At 54.6% G+C, this 22,725-nt stretch overlaps 2 protein-coding genes across 2 annotated transcripts in view; both read right to left on the bottom strand.

The window, feature by feature from the left end:
• Positions 1 to 787: 787 nt before the first annotated feature.
• Positions 788 to 12,486, bottom strand: LHX6 (LIM homeobox 6). Its single transcript, XM_026049534.1, has 10 exons — positions 12,440 to 12,486; positions 9,908 to 10,025; positions 9,460 to 9,642; positions 9,263 to 9,384; positions 5,075 to 5,295; positions 4,076 to 4,176; positions 3,898 to 3,993; positions 3,011 to 3,185; positions 2,304 to 2,407; positions 788 to 878 (listed from the first exon to the last, which is right to left on the bottom strand). The coding sequence occupies exons 1-10, from the start codon at positions 12,484 to 12,486 to the stop codon at positions 858 to 860; spliced, it is 1,188 nt and encodes a 395-aa protein (XP_025905319.1). The 3' UTR covers positions 788 to 857.
• Positions 12,487 to 12,687: 201 nt separating this feature from the next.
• RBM18 (RNA binding motif protein 18) overlaps positions 12,688 to 22,725 on the bottom strand; it is a 10,427-nt gene continuing 389 nt past the window's right edge. The window contains exons 2-5 of the mRNA XM_026049493.1: positions 17,686 to 17,812; positions 16,528 to 16,614; positions 14,814 to 14,899; positions 12,688 to 13,214 (exon numbers count right to left, since the gene is read on the bottom strand). Coding sequence (XP_025905278.1) covers positions 13,055 to 13,214; positions 14,814 to 14,899; positions 16,528 to 16,614; positions 17,686 to 17,812 — 460 coding nt within the window. The 3' untranslated portion in view covers positions 12,688 to 13,054. The remainder of the gene's footprint in view (positions 13,215 to 14,813; positions 14,900 to 16,527; positions 16,615 to 17,685; positions 17,813 to 22,725) is intronic.

Raw genomic sequence — 22,725 nt, 5'->3', positions numbered from 1 at the left:
AAGATAAAAGAATAAAAAAATGAGGATTTGGCAGATGGCTGTGAGACGAGAGATATATTCAGTGCTCTGAGAACGAGTTGGCAATCAAACTGAATGCTCAGCCTGACTTCGCCACCAACCCCCAGTGTCCCCTTCAGTCTGGGACATCTCGGGTTCCCCTCTTACAAAATGGATGGGGAGGGAAACCCTAAGATTTACTTACCTTGCAGAGTGAGCAAAGGACATGTGGATCTAAAGCACTTTGAGGAAGGAACTGCCTATTTCCAGCGCGCTTCGTGGTTTCCACTTAGTGGAGTCACAGCTCCAGTGCATTTGGCTCGGGAAGTTCTGTATCTGTGTTAAGCTGCTAAGCCAAAGAGCCCATCTCATATTCACCCGTGCGAGTGCAAGGAAGGAGGGATGTCCTGGAACCAGCAGCGCTTCACTGGTGCAAAAGAGAATCAGGCCAAACCGCATGAATTCCTCCTCTCCTGGGCTCGAGTGGCGGTCATCAAACCCCCCGGGCCTCGGCATTTTGTTCGTTTTCCCGTGGTTTCGGAAACAAGATTGTAAGCACAGTAGAGTCACTAATTTCGACTGCGTCTGGCATTGCCTTGGAGAGACTCACTGTCATTCTACAAGTCCACAAGAAACAAGTGAAAAATGTAACTGTGCACTCAAAACACACATACACAGAGTGTCGCTGGAGAAATAATAGTGGCTGTTGGATGCTGGTCAATGGAAACACCCGAGAACGATGGATTTGAGTTTCTCCTGCATGACTGATCGCAGTTGCCTTGGACTGGACACTGTATGTCAACGACTGAGGGGCAGTGGTGCTGGTAGCGCCATGGACAGATGAGGAAGAGTTCGCGCAGTCAGTACTGAAAGAGGATGACCTGGTGGGAAAAACACGAATTGAGCATTAGCTACGTTAAAAAAGACACGCGAGGCGGGCAGGGGCTGCTAGGGAAGAGCAAGAGCAGCCCACGTGCCCGCTGCAGGCTGCCCCGTGCAGCACATCCCTCCTGCAGCCACTGCTTGCCTTGAGCCTCCTCCTCCTGCCCACGACTCACAGCAGCGCGAGCTCCACACACCACCCRTGGGAGGTCATTTAAGATGTATATTATCATACTTCATTAAGTGAGAGAGGCACCAACAGGCAGATACTTAGCTGTAAAGCTTGTATTATATTATACAACAATTTGYAACCAGTAATTGTTTGCTCTGCATTATCCTCTACAACAACTACCGAGACTATTGCCATCATTATCAAGTGTCCTTATCTGTACTCTCTTTGGTAACCATCACGTTTCCCTCAAACCATGGGTCCACCACTAATTGCTGCAATGAAGTTTGTTTGAACTAYAGAATCAGGACTAAGGCCATGGTGTTTTGGGTTTTTTTTAAATCTTGAGATTTTGCTTTGTAGATATCCTGATAAAATGGTAGCATTTAAACTGAGAAAGTAACTTTGCTTGTGCTTATCAAAAGAGAGTTCAATAATCTAGGTTGCTGCMCTGCTTAAAGACAGATCTGAAAAATCTGATAACTTCTAAAAGTAAGGATGGTAGCTAAAACCAAAAAGAATTGCCAAATGTTCCTTTTTTTTTTTTTTTGAAAAAGAAAAAAAAAAGCCACTTGAACTGGATTGCTAAATAATGTCTTCTGAGCCTGAGCATGCATATGCAGTTTCAGAAGTCTTTCCCAGAAATGAACTGTATGTTAGAGTGGAGAAACACTGACTGTTCAACAGAAACATATTGATATGCAGCAGTGTTTCCTAGCCAGGCATTGTGAAATAACATTTCTACTGAAGACCTTGTAACAGGCARTTGTTATTTTTTAAGCAATACTGGAATCCCCAAGAAATGTGTCTTTCATGTTAACTCCTGCAAACCTGGAGAGCGAGCACGCGACCACGGTGCCTGCTCGGGTATTAAGAGCCGCGTGGCGCTGGCAGAGGGTGCAGGGAGCCGAGAGGCTGAACTCGTGGCCACATGGGAAGCTCATGGCCATGCGGAAAGATCAAGAGGGTAAAGAAGAGTACAGGATGGAGGAGAGCAAAACACATCGAGGGATCCGAGCAGAGCATCTCGGCATCTCCCACCAGCGAGGAGCTTTTGGTGGAGAACAAACGGGTGGCAGTTTTATCAGCAGCTGGGACACCAGKCTAGGGGCACCAAAACAAAGCAAACACAAACTGCAGAAAGCTGCTGAGATTACCGAGGACTGGTAAAGTGGTCACAAGGAGGCAGCTGCGTGATATGAGAAAATCCACAGCTGAGGTTTGAGCCCGGACGCGCCAGGGCGGCCGCGGTTACCTTCTCAGGCCGGCTGGAGAGCGGCCCCTCCATGTCGGCTTTGAGGTGCACGGGCGGCGCGGTGTAGGGCAGCCTGCAGTGCACTTGCCCGCACTGTACCTGACCTGCGGGCGAGAAGAGGCTGCAGCCTCCTGTCCCCCGCCGGGCTCCCAGGCCCGGGGCAGACAGGACRCGCTGGAGAGGAGGACGTTCAGCAGGGGCTGCGGCCCATGCGGTTGAGTGGGGAGCCTCCGAGGCCCCATCGCTCCAGCCGGGCAAGCCAGCAGGGACCAACGCCACCCCCGCTTGGCTCCCCAGCTCAGGCAGTTATTAGAAAAAGCAGCTGGGGTCTAGCAAGGAGGAAGGAGAGCACCTGAGCAAGCTAAACAAGGCAGTTGATGCCCATTGTCCATGACAAAGGGGAAGGTAAGGAGGAGTAAGGGCCCATAACAGAAACCAAAGCGGTGGCTTCCCTAGGGATCCTAAGGCAGGGGCTGGGAAACCCCCTTCGCCCCTTCCCCTCCTGCTGCTGCTTTTCTTCCTGAGGACATCCCAGGCAATCGGCCCTTCAGAAACCCCCAAAGGATGAGGTGAAAACTCCACCCATGAGAAGGTGGTAGAGTTTTCCACCAGCGCAGTGCGGAGCGGGACCCCGGGATCCTGTGGCCCCAGCCCACGCTGCAGAGTCCCTGCTGCAGCCGCCCTCCCTGCCCGGCCGCCCTGCTTACTTTCTATGTAGCCRTGCAGCGTCACCATCCTGGCCCTCTCCGGGCTGCTGAACGGGGAGTAGTGGATGTCGTCGGGGAGCGAGGAGGGGATGCGGGACGGGGGCGCTCCGGAGGGCGGCACCGTGTGCTGCGGCGTGTGTTTTTTATGGCGCGCTCGGCAGTTTTGAAACCAAACCTGAAACACCCAGAGGAACGGCTGCTAACTGGGCCGAGAGACCGTGCACCAAGACCCCAAGATGATGCCGTGGCCAAATTCGCAAAAGGAAATCAAATACCTCCCTGCTCATCCACGACCAGACAGAGCTCCGTCCAGGTTCTCCCTTGCAGGACTAACGCGGGCTTAAGGGACTTGGACAGGTCTTACATGGGCTGTACCCCCAACCTCAGCTAGCCCAGGAGCCCAGCCCCGACCAGCTGGGCAACATGTGAATAGAGATGGGACAAGACCAAGKGACATAAAACCAAGGAAAGGCTCAGACTAGGAGAAACTATAACTTAAGGGAAGATGATACTGATGTCATGTTAACCAGTGATGTTTTATCCCATCAAAAATTATGTCAGCACAACATTAAAGCAGAGAAGTGAGGTACCAGGTCATAACACACAGACCTATTTCAACCAACTAGTAAGAGCMTTCCCATCAAATCTCACTCCTTTTAATTAGAGAGTAGTTGGGGGGTCCACCTGAGGGTTAAAATGTGTGCAGTTCAGTTGTTCTACTGCTTTTTGCTCTTTTCTCTCATGTGCCCTCATTTCTGAGGATAGCGGCGAGCGGCCGCGTTGCACTGCACACCTGCAGCGCTCCTGCAGCGCGTCAGCAGGACAGCAAAGGGGGGATTGCAGCTGCAACGGGGCCAAAGCAGCGGCGTCCGCGGGACCCGCCTCACCTGGATGACCCTGCGGCTGAGCCCCGTCATGTCCGCGAGCTTCTGCAGCGTCTGCGCGTCGGGGTTGTTGTCCTGAGCGAACTGAGCCTGCATGACCTGGCGGCAGAGGCCGAGGCGGGCGGTGAGGCCGCGCGTCGCTGCCGCGCGTCGCTGCCGCGGCCGCCCCCGGCCCCGCTACCTGCAGCTGCTCGGCCGTGAAGGAGGTGCGCGCCCTCTTGGCGGGCTTGGGCTGGCTGTCCTGCTCCGAGGGCACGGCCCCCTCCAGCGTGAGCCCGTTGCCTGCGGAAGAGACGCGGCGATCGCGGCCCCGCGGATGCAGCGGCGACGGCAGCGCCGGGCGCTGCAAACCCGAGCGCTGCTGCTGCTCCTACCCGAGCGCAACAGGAGGGATGGGCTGGCATGGAGGGGCTGTCGGGCTGCTGCACGGGGCAGCACCCGGCCCGGGGAATTGGGTGTTGGGTGCGGCGCGAAGGCAGGCGGCTCCACAGCAGCCTCGCGCCCGGCACGGGGCTGCAGGAAGCACCGCGAGCGGCGGGCGGGAGCCGCCGGCCTTGGCCGCAGCGCAAGGGGTTCTCTGCAGCTTGACTCGTTCCCCTCGGATGATGGATGGGGCTCTGGCTTAGGCAAGGGCTGTTTATTTTTCTTGCATGTAAAGCATCACGTGCCAGAGCAATTGCTGGGGAATTGGGATGGGGGAGAAGCGCGTGGCCCCCAGCTCCGCAGCCAGCGCTGCCCTGGGGGCCCGGGAGCCTCCTGTGACACTTTGGGCACCGGCTGCCTTGCGCCTCCCTAGCAGTGCCCGTTGGCTCCTTCCCTCCGCCGGTTGCTGATCCCCGACCACAGACTGGGCCGTGGCAGCCGCCCGCCCAGACACCCCGGCGGGAGAGCCCCGGCCCCCTTCTCGGCAGCAGCGTGTGCTGCTGGGGGCTTTCACTCTGAAGCCTAATGACAGTCATGCGATGTCAATGCTCTGATGACATCAAGCACTGGCACCTCCAGCTGCCATGGGGAGCGCAGGCTGCCCCACGACTCCCCAGGACAGCGAGCGCCGCTGGGAGGCTCTTCTGTGGCACCCGGGCAGGCCCGTCCCCAAGGAGGGCAGAGCTGTGAGCTGCAGCCACGGGGCAGGATTAGCCCCTCGGCAGCCCCACGCGCCGGCACCTCCGCGGCCCCGTACCGTTCTCCGCCGCTCGCTTGAGGTTCTCGATCATGGTGTCGTAGTGGATGCGGCACAGCACCTTCTCCTCGACGAGGCCGAACTCCTCGCCCGTGGAGAGCTGCCGCTTGCAGGAGAAGCAGGCGAAGCAGGCGAGGTGGTAGGCGTTGCCGCGCGCCCGGCGCACCCAGTCGCTGGCGTAGATCTGCCGGCCGCAGCGGGCGCACTTGGTACCGAAGCGGCTGCGGGAGGAGAGGAGAGGAGAGTCGGGATGAGAGGGGATCTGGCCTGGGAATAGGGGCCCATGGGACAGGGATGCACCACGCAGCAGAGTTGTGCATTGCATGGGACAGGGATGCACCACGCAGCAGGGCTGTACACTGCATGGGAAAGGGATGCACCACATAACGGGATTGTGCATTGCACGGAGTGGGGATGCACCACACAGCGGGGTTGTGCACAACAGGACAGGGCCGAGCACCGCACACCAGCAGCCTGGCACCAAGGCGGGCAGGAGAGCGCTGAGGTCCTGTGGCAAAGGGAATCGCTTTCCAAATTTGCAGGCTTGTAATTTTTAAAACTGCCAACTTGACACTGGGCTGAAAATATTCGAGCGTCTTTTCCCAGTTCCAGTAAATCAAAACATGTGTTTTCTGGCCGGGCGCATGGAGGTGGGCGCTGCTGCTCCCGCGCACGGGGCTCCTCGCGCCGAGCTCAGCCCTGGTGTGTGTGCTAGAAGGTTGCTCAGCGCAACGAAGCGGCACCGAAGCGCCAGCTCTTCCCGGAGCCTTTTCTGCGGCTTCTGAGAAAATCTGAATTCCAAGTCTATGGCGAACACACAGGCCCATCCAGCTCCTCTGCACACATGCCTGCACCGCGAATTTTTTTTATTACCAGCATTTAGAATAAATAAATTAAATGGCATCTAAGCCGCAGCGGCAGTGCAGGGCACAGGAGTGCAGCACCACAGAGCTGTGCGGAGGCGCCGCGGCCGCTGCCATTGCTGGCTGCAAAAGCCGTTTGGAGGAAGACAGGGATGGGATTTTCAGTCTGACCAGCAGCCACCCAAAAAGGAAAAAGAAAAAGGAAAAAAAAAAGAAAAAAAGAAAAAGTCAAAAAAGGCAGCTTTAGAGAAAACATTTCTGTGCTGAAATTACACAGAGACCCCTCTCCGAGCCCTCGCTAATTCACTTCAGATGGGAACGCCGCAAGCCCGTGTGCGCCAAGCACTTAGTGCACGGCAGCTCTTCGAGCGGCAGCGCCGGTCGCTGCGAGCGGGCRGCTTCGAGCAGCGCGGGCGGCCTCGAGCAGCGCGGGCGGCCCCAGCCCTCGGCCGGTGCAGGCGGAAGGGCCGGCACGCGGGAGCTGCAGCCGCAGTAGTGCCGGAGCCGGAGCCGGAGCCGGAGCCGGGCTCCCCTGCCCCGGGGAACGGTGGCCGAGCCGCACGGGAGCCAGCAGCGGGTCATGCCAAGGGATGGAGCCTTCCTGGTCTCGTGAGCCCGACTGCCCTCGGCCAGGGACATGCAGCCCAGCCCGGGGACATTCGTCCAGAGTGAAATGCCGTGAGCGAGGGGGACTGGTGCGTGGCAATCACGGCCAGAGCTGGAGCTGCTGCCTCCCCGGGAAGGGAGCGGCTCCCGGCCGGAGCAGCCCTGCCGGTGCCGGGATGCTGCAGCTGGGAGCAGCGGGGAGGGAGCCGCCTCTTTCAACGGTGCCAGCGGCAGCGAGGGGGAACATTAGGAACCCACCCACAGATGGATCGTCCTGCAGGGAACCGGCTCCCGCAGCCCAGCCCGGGGCCACCGCAGCTCACGGCGCCGTCTGTGCCCTGCCGGGCAGCTCCGCAGCCAACGGCTCCTCCACGTTTGGAGCGGGGACCATGAACAGTGCAGGAGGCGGCCGGGCAAAGCACCCAGCGGGCCCGGCACCCAGCGGGCCCCAGTGTGCACGGGCGCAGAGCTGCGCATGGGGCAGCGACCAGCACAGCATCACGCAGGCAGCTCCGCACCCAGCCCCAGGCGCAGCCACAGCCCCTGCCGGGCACCCGGCTCCTCCGCGAGCACCGCGGCCCCGGGCACCTCCGCTCTGCCCGGCGGGCAGCGCAGCCCAGAGCCCATGGGGGCTGCAGGTCCCGCTGGCTCCAGCCCCTGCGGCTCCAGGAGAAAAATAATAGGAGCCGGGGCTCTAAAGAGCCGCGGGCTGCCCAGGGTTGCTACAGGGCTGAGGCTGAGGWGCCGGACTGCGGAGCCGCCCCTGTCCCAGGCAGCCTAGGTGCCCTTCCAGAAGGGACAGGGGGGACAGGGATGCCCAGAGAAAGGGAGAACCGGGGGGAGCAGAGTGACGGGCCCCGCAGAGCTGCCGCCCGGCGCMGGGGACACACAACACACACAGCTGCGGGGATCCTGCCACCGCCGGAGGCCGCGCGCACCCCGCGCATCCCGGCGCCGGCTCCGCGCACCCCACGCATCCCAGTGCCGGCTCCACATTCCCCGTGCAGCGCAGGACGAGCCGGGCGGTGCCGCGGAGCAGCCCCAAGTGCAGCGCCCATCCCCGGGGCACCAGTGGACAGCGAAGTCCCCCCGCTAAGGGGCATTCGTTTCCTGCGGGGAGCCCGGAGCGCGTCCTGGTGTTGCTGCCTCCGCTCGGCTTCRCGCCACGGCGCCGCTCACACCGGGCAGCAATTGCTGCGAGCGATTCCTGCCTCCCTCCATGCGTCTGTCCGGGGGCTACACGCACACAACGGTGGCACCTCGGCCGGGGCGGGKGTCTGAATTTGTAGATATTTCCCTCCGGCCCAAATTTGTTCTCTGTGTTTCTCAAAGGCACCTGGAAGGCTCTGTTTTTCTGAGGAGCACTCGGAGCACTAATACCACCGCAACGGTTATCAGCGACAGACACACGCCACAAGCGCCCCGAGACAGCCCCCCGCTACTAAACACTAAGCCCAAGCTTGGTGCAGGCACCGGGGACTATTTGGGGAAATCACCCCAAATTACAACAGTTTTCCCCAATAGCCCCCAAGGCAGCGGCACCCGGCAGCGGCGGGTGGGAAGGAGCAGCCCCTGCCGCGCCGGGGTGGCCGGGACGGTGGCAGCGATGGGAACCCTCAGGGCRCAGCTCCCCTCCAGCCCCACTGCACGTGGGGGGCCAGCAGCCGCCCCCCAGCCCCGGGGGAAACGAATCCGCCGGCGGCGCGAGTGCCCGACACGAGCGCCCAGCGCGAGTGCCCAGCACTGCCCGGCCCCGCTACAGGAACGGGGCCGGGGGGACCCCACAGCGCCGGCTGCAGCCCCCGCACCTGCATCCCCACAGAACCAGGATGGCACCAGGGCACCTGGCAATAAAATGACCATGGAAACTCCAGCCCATTCCCTTCTTTTTCTTGGAGCACGGCACCCCGCGGCAATATTTTTCCTCAACCCCCCAGAAACCTCTCCCTAGGGGCAGGTGGCCCCTGCGCCCGCCAGGGTCACTCTCATTTCCTGCCTCCATTTCCCTGCTCCTCCCAGGACAAACGAGATGTCCCTGCGGTGCCAGGCTGGGGGCACCGGGGGCTCGGGAGCAAGGGCGGCCCCAGCCCAGGGCTCCGGAACCCGCCGGTCCCAGCCTCTCTTTGGGGGCAATTTCTGTGGTTTGAGGTTTCTATTTGCCAGAGAAGGGGGAGGTGGCTGCGCCGCTGGATCCCACTGCTCTCCACAGTGCCCGGGCAGCCGCACACCCTCATCCTGGGTGCCCCGGGCTCTGCCCCACGCCGCACACGGCGGCTCCTGCAGTTTGTTTCCGCTCTTTAACATACTACCACCCGTGCTCGGTGTTTGCAGTCCTGCATCTCGGAAAGGGTTTATTTTCAAGCCCATGCAGCACTCCCACCAGCTCCATAGCTATCTACTCGCTTTGGGAAAGCTGGAACGCCGCTGCCTGACAGTCACCGCGGGCAGACGCGGCAGCACTCGCAGCCTCCCCGTCGCCCCGCGCTCCAGTCCGGAGCCACTCGCATGGAGCCAGGGGGGAGCTGGGGACCCCCAGTGTGGCTGGGTGCACGGGACACCAGGCCCAGCTCCTTCCCCCAAGTCCCCCAGCTCCAGAGTTCCCCAAGCTGTCCCGACTCAACATCCGAGCACAGCACGCACAGAGGAGCGAGTGCCGGGCCCCGCGGAGCCGCCCCGGCCGCACTCCCCATGCTGGGCTCTGCCGCAGCCCCGGCCCTACCTGAAGTAGTCCATCTTGCAGAAGATCTCCTTGTTCTTGATGTAGCAGCTGTGCTGCTGGCGCAGCGACGTGCGGCACACGGAGCACTCCAGGCAGCGGACGTGCCAGATGAGGTTGTTCACCTGGGGCAGAGAAGGGGCCGGCTGAGAGACGGGCTCCTCGGGTCCCCCCGGGTCCCCCCCGCCGCGGCCGCTCACCTTGAGCAGGTACCGGTCGAGGATCTCGAGCCCGCAGCTGGAACACACGTTCTTGCCGGCCGACGGCGTGGACGAGGAGGAGGACGGYGGGGAGCAGACGGACGGTGTGGACGGGGTGCTGGGCGCCGAGCGGGCCTCCTCCTTGTCCAGGGCACCGGGCAGCGGCTCCGCGTCGGGCTGCGACTGTGGGGACGTCGCGGCGGGGCTGAGACGGGGCCCGGCCGCGCCCGGCGCTTCCCGGCAGAGCCCGGCGGGCGCCCCCGAAAGCCCCGGAGCAGCCCCGGCCCCGGCGGCCACTGGAGCCCCCGCGCCCCGGGCAGCCCCGGCCCGGCTGCTCCCGGCGGGTCCCAGCTCGACGAGCCCCGCAGCCCGGCGGCTCCGGGAGCCCCCGCAGCCCCGGCGGCTCCCAGCCCGGCCCCGCAGCCCCCGCAGCCCCGGCCCCGCTTACCATGGCGCGGCCGTGCGGGTCGAGGCAGCGGCTCCCCTTGGGCAGCGGCTCCGGCGGCATCACCTTGCGGGAGAGAGCAGGAGAGGGAGGCTGCGGGCGCCGGGCGAGCCCCGCAGCCCTATATAAACCGCCTCAAAACAATAAATAAGAACTTTCTAGTGGCCATTTAAATCCTTTGCAACAAAAGCTGCGTCTCTTTAATGAAGCAATTTGAATGTGGATTGAATTCTCTCCCTGGCTGCACTTAACCCGGGCCTCTTGAAGTAATCGCTCGGTTCCCATGCGAGCCAAAGCGCTGAAAAAACCCCACAAACTACCTGCAATTAGAAATTGCCGTAAATGCCCGAGATAAGAGGTACCCAGAGTGTCAATTCCGGCTGTCAATCAGGGAATCCATCAGGCCACCCAAAGAATTGCAAATTTGATTTTTTTTAATGGTAGTAATTAAAAATCGAAATTCTTCCCCCCTCTCCGCGCGCCGAGCACAAAACGCCCCAGAAAGCGCCGGGATGGAAAATCCTCCCCTCGGGCGCGGGAGGCGGCCCCGGCCCCGGCCCCGACGGCGGCGCTCACCTCGGCCGGGGCCGCCCGCCCTGCCGGCTCCGGTGCGCGGGGCGGGCGCGCTCCGAGCCCGCGGGCGGCCGCGGCAGGAAGGGCGGGAGCGCGCGGCCCCGCTCCGCGCCGGGGGCGGCCGCGGGCCGGGCAGGAAGCGGCGCCCCCCCCGCCGCGCCGGGGCCGCCCGCCCCGCCGGGCCCCGCTACCTGCGGCGGCGCCCCCGGGCCGGGCCGGGGCGGGGGGGGTCCCTGCTCGCCCCGACGGGGCGCCCGGGCCGGCCCCGCTGCCCGCCCGGTAACCCGAGCGCTCCCCGGCAGCCGCGCGGTAATTGCGGGGCCGTAACGTGAGCCGGCGGGGGCCGCGGATGGATCCTCGCCCTTATCGACTCTGACAGCTAAATTGGGCGGGGGGGGCGGGGAGGAGGCGGACGAGGCCCCGGGCTCAAGCACGGAGCCCGACCGACCCCACGCGCCGCGGCCCCGGCGCAGCCTGCGGGGAACACGGAGCGGCCGCCGGAGCCCGGGCCGGCCCCGGGGCACGGCGCAAACCCCCCGCGCGCAGCGACGGCCCCGAACGGCCCCTCGTGCTGCAGGAGCCACGGGGAGGCCCCGTGTCAGCGCCGGGGCTGTCGCTGCCTCTGCRCCGCAGCCCGGGGCTTTTCCAAGGTGTTTTAGGGTGGTCGCTGCTAGAGCCCCGGCGCTGCCGCTCCTGCTGAGCGGCACCGGGCGTTCAGAACTCCCCTCCACCCGGACACGGTGCTGGAAGCTCCCGCGTTTTGCTCCATTAGCRGCAGCCGAGGGGACGCGGGGCCTTCCAGGAGCCCACGGCTCTCCCGGGAAGCGCACGGAGGGCGCAGGGGCCCAGGCCACTGGGGACGGCAGGGACAGGCACCAGCACCGGTCTGAACCGCGGCTGCCCCGGATCGGGTCCCTGCAGAGCTGTCAGGGCCAGGGCAGAGCAGGACACGGTCCCCATGCACCCCGGGAGCCACCAGCAAAGCTGGGCTCAGGCTGAGCCTTTAGCAGCTCTCAGTGCCTGCTCGTTACCCTCACTGTCCTGGAAGAAAAAAATGTATTTTGAACATTTATTTAGAGCTGTAAGAATATAACAAGTTGTATTCAAGTACAAATAAATATCAAAGCATTTCTGAAGGGGACACAACCACCTACCAGGCTCGATTTCCTAAATTCCTATAGGAATAACAGTTTTAAACACTACAGATACAAATGCCCACAACCACAGGTGTTAAACCAGGTAAGAACAACAAAACACAGGCTGTTCGGAGAACGTAAATGGGTGTAATTGGCATTTGCAGGGGTACAGACTGCAAGGGATACAAGCTTTCTCTTTAGGCAGGTACCTAAAGAGGTAAATGTTCTGCAGCAAGAGACCCCCTTTATTCAGCTCAGGCTTTTAGCAGCCCRTCCATCACACAGATGCAGCGCTTGGCTCAGCCATGCAGGTGGGAAGTGGGGACAGGCCAACAGTTCTGCTGATTTTGTTAAACGCTGCTTTGCTGAAACGTGGCAACACCCGTGCGGGGAACCCAGGGGCTGCTTAAACACGATGCTCTCCTCTGAGGCCACCAGAAGGACTTGAGCGACTAATGGGTCACTCGAAGAAATCAGATCAGTTTCGCTCGGGGAAATGTGCTGGCCAGATAATTTAAGCAACATGCTATCCCCTAGGCTTGTGAATTGAACACCTCCTGGGACAACCTTTGCCATCAGGCAGTGCCATTCCAGCACAAACACGTGTGCCACTCCCGGGGCACCAGGGAACGGCAGCAGGCAGCAAAGCGCCGCAGCGGCGCCGGGCAGGGAGTGGAGGCCGCGGCCATGCGCAGGACACTGCTCTGGGACAGCACTGCTCTTCTCACGGCGTCACAGCTGCTTCGTGAGGAACTGCCACCAAATGGGTTACTGACCGGGAACACCAGAAACTGCTGCACGGAGAGACCTCTGGGCGCAAAGTCACCGCTCCAGCGGGGAGGCCGCCGCTGTAGCCTCACTGACGGTGCCCATGTTGTGTCACGGCCACCTTCTTCAAGGAAGCAACCAAAAGGCAAAATGAATGTGCATAAAACTATTGCAAAAGCATTGTTGCTAGAATTATTGCAAAAATCCATTTCAAATGAGTTTTATTGAGATGAAAGAAAAAGTATTCCATGGTAACTACAGAATGTCACTCAACCAAGTGCCTCCCCTCCATTAAAAAACACAAAGTGGAATACCCTTTGTTTAAAAATACCTTAAAAAGTAATCAATTAACCCAAACATTTTGGATATGCTTTACTCCATACACTGGTTACTGCTTCTAGTCTCGCTACTGAGTGTGCACTAACAAGAGCTCGTCTGGGTGCTCGCCACGGGCTTTGAACAGAGCCCGCTGTTCTGGACAGCGTTCAGCTGAGAGCTGCACTGGCAACAAGGAGCACTGAGCAGATCACCTAAGGTGTCAATGCCACTGTGCCATACACAGTGGCACTGTGCTCAGGTGACAGTTTCCTTCTCACTATACAAAGTACAAAAGCGTTGCAAGATTCCAGGTATATAAAGCAGTGTTTCTTGCTACCATATCCACTCATAAGCATCATCTTCTGGATTTCCAGGCAGCTCTGGAATAAGGAGTAGTCCTTTTCTTATCTGGTGGTTTGAAGTAAGAATAAACAGGCGTCGTTGGAAATTCAGCATCTGGATTTTCCGCCATCATTTTCAACTTGGCTTCAATGGCCTTTATTTTTGCACTGACGCTGGAAAGGAAAAGCAGAAGAGAAATTGAGCTTGTTCCCAGCATGTAAGCAGGCAGAGTACAGCAATTCAGCTGCTTTTTGCGGGGGGCATCTGACTACTCGGTTACACCAGGAGTGCTAGGCAGCTCACGTCACTACCTTCAGCACAGTATGAAGCTGGGAAGCAGGAATCTCCTGCTTAAGGCCCACGTTCTCTCACAGGAGCATATATCTGCTTGGGGAAAGATCTTCCGAGATCCATCATAGTGCCACAAAATAACGGTTCTTGCTCCTACTCAGCATTTTCTTGAGGACTCTGAGCCAGATGAGCACACTAAAAAGCTCCCTGCTTCACGCAAAGTGATGTAATTGAAGGAGGTCTGAGCGCGCRCAGCGGAGCGCGGCTCAGACCAGGCTGCTGGAAACAGCCGAGAAATGAAAGCCAGACTTCCTCCGAGCTCAGCACTGCCTGGGATGGGAAAACCCCAGGCTCTAATTAGACCAGGAAGAAACATTATTTCAACATTACCAGAGTTYATCCCAAAGGGAGAAGCTATCCTAGGTTACACCCCAAATTCCTAGGACTTTTGTTATTAATAAACCTCTGAAGGGCACAGATGGAAGAACATTCCCTTCTCCAGTACAGATTCTTGAAGCATCCTTCCTCACTGAAACAACTCCTTTGTGCCAGTGATGGAGCTAATGATGTACATACAGACATACATACATACAACTCAAGTCTCTCCGCTCATTACTTTCTACTGTCAGCGTCACTTCTGATTTCCAAGCTTGTTTTCTCTGCAGGCAAATTAATTATCCTTGGTCCTGCTTCCTCACAGCATTCCCCCGACAGAATGCAGGGAAAATTCACATACCCTCTCAACAACCAGGGATACATGGTTCAGATAGCAAAGGAGTCGGGAAACTATTAAAGTATTACTGTGGATTTGTCTTAAGGTTTTACTGTTAACAAAGAAATCTTYACTCATAAACATTTTTGCTTAATCAAATTAGTACAGTGAAAGATTTTTACTTAGTATGGGATGGTTAGCAGAATTATCTACTTTTCTTTTAACAGCAAACCTCAATCTCTCTTACATTCCACCATTTCTGTTAAGAACTGGCTAGTAATTTTCTGAACTAGCGCTTTCCGACAGATGAGGAGAAAAGGCTCAGTTTCTTAACTCGACTGTAGATCTCATGAGAGGTAGGGATGTGTTTTTTCACGCCTTCTGAGACTGCTGCCTCCCTAGGCAGGCTGGTGCAATGCTTCTGCCACAACTGCTGGGAACCAGAGGCAAAACACCTCACTGAAATTGCTCTGAAGCAGCACACAGTGCATCTTGGTCACATGAGCTGCAGTCTTGCATGCTGCCAGTTCCTAATCTTACCTCTTTTCCTTTAAAAGTTCCAATGTTTCACCTATTATAAAACACACATCAAGTTTCCCAATCATCCCACATCAAATGAGTTGCTTTGCAGCATGCTGCCCTTTTAAAGTGCCCGTGGTTTTAGGTATTTAGCACATGGATAATGCCAGCTCTAGATTTTACTGAAATTCAGGCAGTTCATTCCCTGCCGCCCAGCATTTGGGCTCAGCTCACCTGCCCAGCCTCCTACCTGAGGTTAGACTGGGGTGGGTCCGTGCTAGAAGATGGCTCCAGACTGATGGGAAGAATCTTCTCATTTTTGTTATGATCATATCTCTGCAAGCAAGAAACCAAATATTAAAATACATCAGAATTACAAAGAAATATTTGCCGACAGATATGCTTTAAATTTGGATTAAAGTTTCCTCAGATACTGTGAGGCTTTTGCTAAGAAAGATTTTGGTAGTCATACACTGAAACAAGTCCCAATCATATTTGTTCCGTGCCAATACGGACTGCAGGCTCTCATACACACATTGCACTACAGATCCTTAAGCCTTACCACCCCAAGCTATTGCTTCCCACTCCCCTACTTCTAATGCACAAAGTAAAGATGTTTAAATTCAAGGCAAAATTACTCCACTGCACTGCTGTATCCTTTCAGAGATATTATGCAGAGTCAGTAGGTAACCCAAGTATTCAATTGAATAGAATTGTGCAGCGCTGGAATAAGAACTACACTGAAGAACAGTTAGGAACCATCCCCTGGGTACAGAAAGCAGCTTGTGAGTCTGTCTTCTCTGTGGGCAACCTGAACTATTCGCAGTGTTCAGCCTCCATGTTCCACCTGGCACAATATCAGGTTTGTTTTCCAGCAGAACTGCTCAATTTGACAGTGTCTGGTAAGTCTTGGCCGCTCGTCTTAAAACACAGTTCTGGTATTGCCTAAAATAAGCACTTGTTACAAAAGTCAGAGAGATTTGCACAGTTAAATCTTTCCCTTCACACGTTAGAAAGCGCCCTGCAAACTGGATGTGTTATTTACTCACGTCTTTGCCATACCCTGGCCTGCTGAGCACTGGGCTACCCTGCAGAAGTCCCAGCTGAGCAGACGCTCACTCCTCTGGCTGAAACTCCTTTTATGGCCTGATCATTCTCCAGGCATCCGGAAGCACGTGGCACTCTCATACTTACAGAGCTCCAGAAAACGGAGACTGGATTTACACAAGTTTGGATGTGCTGACAAGAGCCTGCAGCCCTTGAAGCCAATAATTAAAACAACATGGTCTCCTTTAACAGAAGTACCCGTTTCTTTAGTGGCCAAAACAAAGAGACCATCAGGCTTGATAAGAGAACGGGTCAAAAGCTGCACATTGGATAATCAATACAAGTAAAAGCCAACTACCCGCAGGTAAATAGCAGCGAGCAGCTGCCTGCAAGCCAGTGCTCTGGAAAGAAAATCTCTGAAGATCATTTTCTTTACCAAGTACTAGGTAGTAAATAACTGCAGGAGAGAAGAATGAGTTTCAAAGAAATCAACACATAAGATAGTATGGCTTAATGTAACATAAAAATAATTTGATAATTTATGCAATATGGTAATTAAAATATATTTTAGATGTGAAATATGTTGTTTTGAAAGTCAGAAATAATTAAAGCTATGTAGCTAAATTATAGCTACCACCTATGTGCTTTCACAAATGGAATAAAGTACTTGGTAACTGGAAATTTCAAGGCATCTCTTATCCACAAAGGGAACAATGTCAGAAAAACTCTTTTACAAAGGACATGTTCAAATTGTCTCTCTTTTTCCATGGCTGCTCCAGCAGTTCAGGTATGTGAGAGTTGTTTCCCAAGAACAGACTGAAATTTACCTTGCTTAAGCAGCAATTGATAAGAATTGTTCCTTGATATGATTTTTTTTTTTAAGTTTTTAATATTAAAAAACACGCCAACAAGCTTACCTTGACTTGTGCATGCGCCCACCGTACCACCAATTTCTTGGAAAGGGCCAGCTTCCCATTGAGACATTGGATCGCCTTCTCTGCTTCCTGCACAGGAAGACAAGTTGATAAACAAAACCAAGCTTCAGTCGATCCATCCGAGATCCAAAGGCCCTTTTTCCTTTGCCAGTCTTGTGCAAGTACAGTTAACTGCCAGCACTGACAGTTTATCCCATTCCATCCTCCTGGAGGCTCCAAGACTCACCTAACTGAAGTTTTTACAAACTAACAAGGTAGATTCTTTCACTTGGTGCAGGCAGGAAAYGGGGAAGATCATCGGGAGTTTTGGGAGGATCAAATGCTGGGGGCTCTGGCACAGYGTTCCAGAGGAGACGCGGGCTACGAGCACTTCTCTAGGAAACTCTGCGATTCACTGCAGTGATTCCATGTGTCAGTAACACCCAGCTGCAGGAATTGCTGCTCRCACACAGATACTGATGCAGACCCAGCAGCGGCCCCTCACTTTTGGGATGCTCCCCTGCTGCCCGTTCCACAGCGGTTACGTTGCAGCTCTGCTCCTCCTGGCACGAGCAATAGCTCCAGGAGAGCTTCGGGAACAGCAAGGGAACCGTGCTGCCCCACGGCTCTGCCTACATCCTTGTCGTCATCCCCTTGCAAAAGGCACAGGCACACGAGCACAAAAACACTGCTCTTCAGAGCTTTCCAACAATTTAGCAGAATTATAAGAAGTCTAGCTCTGATGCTACAGACCAGCACAATCTCACGCTTCGATTTGTAGCAAGAGCTTAACCTCCAAAGCAAGCAGTCAGGGTCAGTTAGGACCAGGATCTCACAGATGTTCATGCTACACATCTGGCAGCACCACTGGTTGCTGTTTGTGTGCTCAGGGAGCCAACCAGCTCCCTAACAAAGCAGGGCTAAGAACTGGTCTCTTTTAATTAGCATCACAAAACAGGATTCAGGAAAAGACAGCACAGGATAGAGGAAATCACTCCTGCTACTTGCAGGAGCCGTTTCAGAGCAAGCTGGTAGAGCAGGGCTACTGGTATAGACAAAATATTTAASTTCTCTCTTCCTGTTTCACCTTTAGATTGACATAAGTCAGGGAAAGAAGCAGACAGACATATACAACAGAATTTTAGATTAAAAGCAACATACCTGTTTGGTTTCAAAGTTCACAAAACAGTAACCCCTCGGCTGTCCCTCCAGAGCACCAGACTTGTGAAAGAGAAAGTCAAATTGCTTGACTTTGCCAAACTTCTGAAGGAGTTTGAGAAGGTGGTATCTGAGGAGGAAAGAGACATTTATGGCACCCTCCCTTAAGGTGGAAGCAGGGAGATTGAAAAGACGCCCCCACACACACACGTTTCATGTTCAGTCACGGGAGCAGTTTTCTGTGACACTTGTGCTCTCCTGAACCTGCAGAGCTGCTGGAGMCCTCAGCGCCCACAGCTCCGCGCTGCCTTGAGGCACAGAGCCTTCCTCCCAGCAATGCCAGCTCAAGGGCACAGAGCAGCAGATCTATTAATAGGTGGCTTTGGAGAATTATGCAATGCCTCCCCAAGGCTTTGGGAGGACTTTGCCTCTTGCCTTTCTTAATTACACCCAGKTAAAGCCTGAAACGTTTCCCTTCTCTCTCCCCAGTGAGAAGCTCTGTCTCCTCTCCCTGGAGCAGCAGCCACAGCCTCCGGCCCTGGCTCGGCATCCCTGCTACTGCAGCTGCTGCTCCACTCCCCATCCCAGCACAGCCAGTCCCATCCCTTCTCCGTGGCAAGCACAGATCACACACAAATGCAGAAACTCTCCTTGCTTGGCCCAGCTGGGCAAGCAGAAAGACGTGGGTAAAAGAAAGTATGAGAACAAACTGCAACTAGGAAGCAGCAGCAGACCAGGTATAAAAGACGCCAGGGAGGTCCCAGCATCACCCCAGCAGAAATCTAACAGTGCTCTGGCTCAGGCAGCACTTGGCTGACGTGCCGCAGAGCTTCTCCCCCTGATTAGCTGCACAGCTTTAGGAAGCCTCTCAGCCTGATTTCCAGCTTGCAGAACGAGACGTACACTCAGGGCTTGGAAAGCTCAGCAGATTGCATACAGGCCAGGTAGGCACTGGAAAAAAACAGTGTGTCTGTCCAAAAATGAAAGATTAGTAACGTGCCAAGGTGTCCAAAGCACCAGGGAATTGTAGTRAGGACCCAAATGGGAAGGGCAGACCACATTTTTCCCTAATAAAGCCGGGTAGGATGTTCGAAGTGGGCTGCAGCTCTTTGTTAAGCTTCAGGAGGCAGGCAAGAAAGTTCCAGGAATGTGAGTCATCCCACAGGATGGGTCACCGTGGACATTCAGGATATGCACTTTTACAGAGGTGAAGGTGCAGCTCGCGTTCAGACTAGCAACACAGAAGGGCCAAGTTATTGCCCAGGGGAACAAGCACATGGAAATTGATTATGGAAAGTTTCCTACAGCCTTCAGGACAGCACGAGCACTGAGGCATCAGGGCATCCCAGGAGTCCTACGAACCCTCAGCCCCTGTTCGGAAGGCAAGAGACAGGAATACAAGAGAGGAGAAGGGAGACAGTTACACAATAAACCAACTTTCAAACCACCACTACTCAAACTACCTACAAGAGGCACATGTGAAAACATCAATTTTGGACATGTGTGATATATATAACACAAAATCCCACATGCTGGATTTCCAGAGCCTCCACACTACAGAAGCCCATCTCCTATCTGTTTCTAAAATGACACTGCTACCAAAAGCAACTTGCTATTTCAGCAATATGAAAATAAAGCCCTTAACGCTAGAATGAAGGGTTGTTCTTCTCCTGTGGCAATTAGAGTCAGTGGAAGGGCAATGACGATTCTCATTATATTTGTTTAGCAACAACAACAAAAAATCTGCAGATACCACGTCAAAAGGAACACTTTGTTTTTCTTCTGAGAACCTCTGCATTCAAATAATAACATTTATTTTACTTTCTTGGCAGGAAGCGATAGCCATTCCTTCAAGAAAAAAAAATCATTTAAGAAGTCCAGCAGCCATCTGTGCAAGGTCGACTATTTAATCTTTAGATTCTGGTTGATGCAAACAACTCTTAAACATGCACGTAATTTCTACAACTGCAAGCTGTCTACTGGATGAGAGAGAGCTCAGGACCGAAGTCTCATATAAATAAGAATTTCAAGCTTTGATTAGGATTTGTTACAGTTAATACAGTGAGGAGTATTAACAGTTATTTGGCAAGCAGTTCTCCACACTAAGAGTGCTTCAGAATTGAAGGAAGATTTGTCATGGAAAAGCCAAAGTCTTTAAGGAAAAAAAAAAAGGTGCGAACATGTGTAAAAGCTTTTTCTATGGCAAGGATGGGGGCCTCGGAGGCCCGAGTCACCGCACAGATGTGGCTGCACGGAGCACTGCAGCCAACCTCMATTTCCACTTCCTGTCATCTGATGTGAATGCGAGACAAACCAGCAGCTCCCCCGTTTCCTTTTCCTCCAGTCTTCCTCCTGGCACCCTGCGTGCTATTCAAACGCAGGCAAGGCTTCCTCTCAACAATGCTGTCCCAAGGATACCGAAAAGGTACCGGACCACATGCTAAACCTATTATTGCTAAGAATTTTGCCCCACTGGGAGCCCAGAGGAGTCTGTAACAACAAGTTATGCACACATTGTTTTCTAGGTGAGACTCATCAAGATGGGATGCTAGACAAGCGGCAGCGCAGCACGGAAGGGGAACATGCACCATTTGATACACGGGGAAAACGCAGTGTCATTCAAAGTGCACTGAAAATCGTTTTATAGGAATGCAGCTGTTCATTGCTGAAAATGCAATATTTTTTGGACTGGCAAATATTTTTTAAAAATCGCAGAGGCTTTGTCAACAGGAACCTGCAAGGCAGGCAGCTCCTTAGCTTACAMGGTGGGAGACGGATGTAACTAAAGTCAGGGATTTTGTTATCACTGAGCTCCATCAAGAAGAGATGAGAACAGAACTGCTGTGTCACGGCAGCACGGCCAGGGGACAAGCACCGCACCAAGCAAGGGCCACGGGAGCCTGCCTGGCCTCCTCCTGCAGCGCTGGGGCCATCCCTGGAGCAGGGATCACRCAGCCTGGAGATCGTGTCCCGCAGCAGGAGCGGCTGCTGCAACCCCGCTCGCCTCCTTCCAGCTCCTAGGAACACACTCAGCCAAGGCCTAACATCATCTCTTTCCCCTAAGGAAAGAAATCCTATAAGGATTATAAGGATACTAGAGAGAGAAARAAAAAGAAAAAAGAAAAAAAGACAAGTCATCCAAGTAAACACTGCTGGTAAGCGAGGAGGAAGGAGCAGCAGCCCTGTCGTACCCGATACGTAGGATATGTCTGCATCCGAGATGCTTTGAGACCCCCATTTGAGTCACTGCTACTCAGTACGTGCAATAACCTCCTGTAAGGCATCAACTCGCAGGCTGTAATTTGTGGGCAGCCCTACATTTATAAACTCCTAGCACTGCAGCTTGTGCTCAAACGTGTATGTTACCTATTAACTTTCTAGCGCTTGATTGCGGCTATAGGTTGCTCTCTAAATGCAAGTCTTGGATTAATTCAAGACTTTCTGAATACACTGCTGCTCGACAAAGTCACAACCAGTTATTAAGCCTGCTAACAACTCAATCAACTTGACTCGCTCTTAAACAAAGCTAGCGCAGAAATCATAGGGGTAGCCCTCTAAAATCAGATAAAAGCAGCAAATAAAGAAACAACTATTTACTTTTCAGGTATTTTCCTTTTAATCCTGTGATTGGTATACTCAACTGACATAATTCAGATGAGCAAGTATGCAAGCCCCTACAATACGAAAGTAATGGTTAGGCTGATTTTATAAAAACTTACTCATCTGATATTGAAATGTGCCCTTTTTTTGTCTACACTGGCAAAGTTCTAAAAGGAAATTTCCTTTCATTTTTTCTTTGCAAAGAAGGAGAAGCTACAGTATAGTTTTCAGGAGAAAACTGGGCTTTTTTAAAAGCAAAAATCAAAATAAGACTAGATTTTTTTCTAGATTTTATGGCACCAGAGAAAGAAGCCCTGAAAAGAGCTCCTCGCCCCTTCCCTATGGGCACAACAGTAACAGCGAGGGCACCAGCTGTGCCTGACGCCCACACTGCTGAACTCACCYGATCACATTAGATTACTTGAAAAGCAACAGCCTGACCAGGCAAGAAGGGCACGGAACCCCACAAAACCCTGTTCATCCAGGCCACGAAAACAATTAATTTCTGCCATATAAAGCTACTAGTCACCTGGACTAGATTCAGAGGAATGACCTAGACTGAAAGGGTCTTTTAGACGTGAAATTAGAGACCATGCTGGGAAGAGAATCCTAAATCCAATCCTTTTACAGGCATCCACTACCCCACCCCTCACACGAACCCCGTTTCCCGAATCTTTAAGAACATTACAAATCCTGTCTTTGAGATGCCCTGTATCTAATTCCACGTGGTCAGTGAACATGGACAAACCAGAGTAACATTGCTGTGGGATAAAAATGGTAATTAATGCAGAAACCACCCAAAGCTGAATGGCTGGAAAGCACAATACATTAATGATTCCATTTGGAGCCTATTAGGAAATTGGTTTGTGGAGATGCACCGYGTTTAGAATAAAAACCTAGCACCTGCACGCGCACAAAAAGCAGCAGGAGGARGAAGTATTCCATGACAGGCACGTACAATAGTTAATCAAAAATGCTTGTTTCTGAGAAGTGTATAAACCCTCCTCCCCCTTGTTTTTGTAAGGCCTAGTTATTTCACCACGCACGATCCAAATATTGGACAAGAGTTGGTGTTTCCTCGATCACTCCTCTGTCCTGACGTTTTCTTTGCTCAGGAGATGGTTATTTACGGGGGGGAGGCCCAGGGCCCCCCCGCACAGCCCGGCTTCGTGTCCTCGCCCCGGGGGGCCCAGCGGCCCCGCTGCCCACCCAGCTCCTGCTCTTCAGGTAGCTCCTCCGCTCACCCCGTAGTGCCGACACGAGGGAAACAGCAACATTTGGGGCTTTCGGGGGCTCCTGGTCACCCCCGAGCGCCGGCATCGCGCTGCTTTGGGTCAGAAAAGGCGTTTTCCTCCTTTGGGCGTCAGGCCGGAGGGGCCTGGCAGGAGAGCGGGCCTGAGCGAGGGCCGCGGAGCGCCGCGGGGCCCTGAGCGGGGCCCGGCC

Source organism: Nothoprocta perdicaria, unplaced genomic scaffold, assembly GCF_003342845.1.
Source record: "Nothoprocta perdicaria isolate Ctin4 unplaced genomic scaffold, notPer1 scaffold_6, whole genome shotgun sequence".
NCBI lineage: Eukaryota > Metazoa > Chordata > Aves > Tinamiformes > Tinamidae > Nothoprocta > Nothoprocta perdicaria.
Note: the sequence above shows the minus strand (reverse complement) of the source record. Positions and strands in the feature narration are given on the sequence as shown.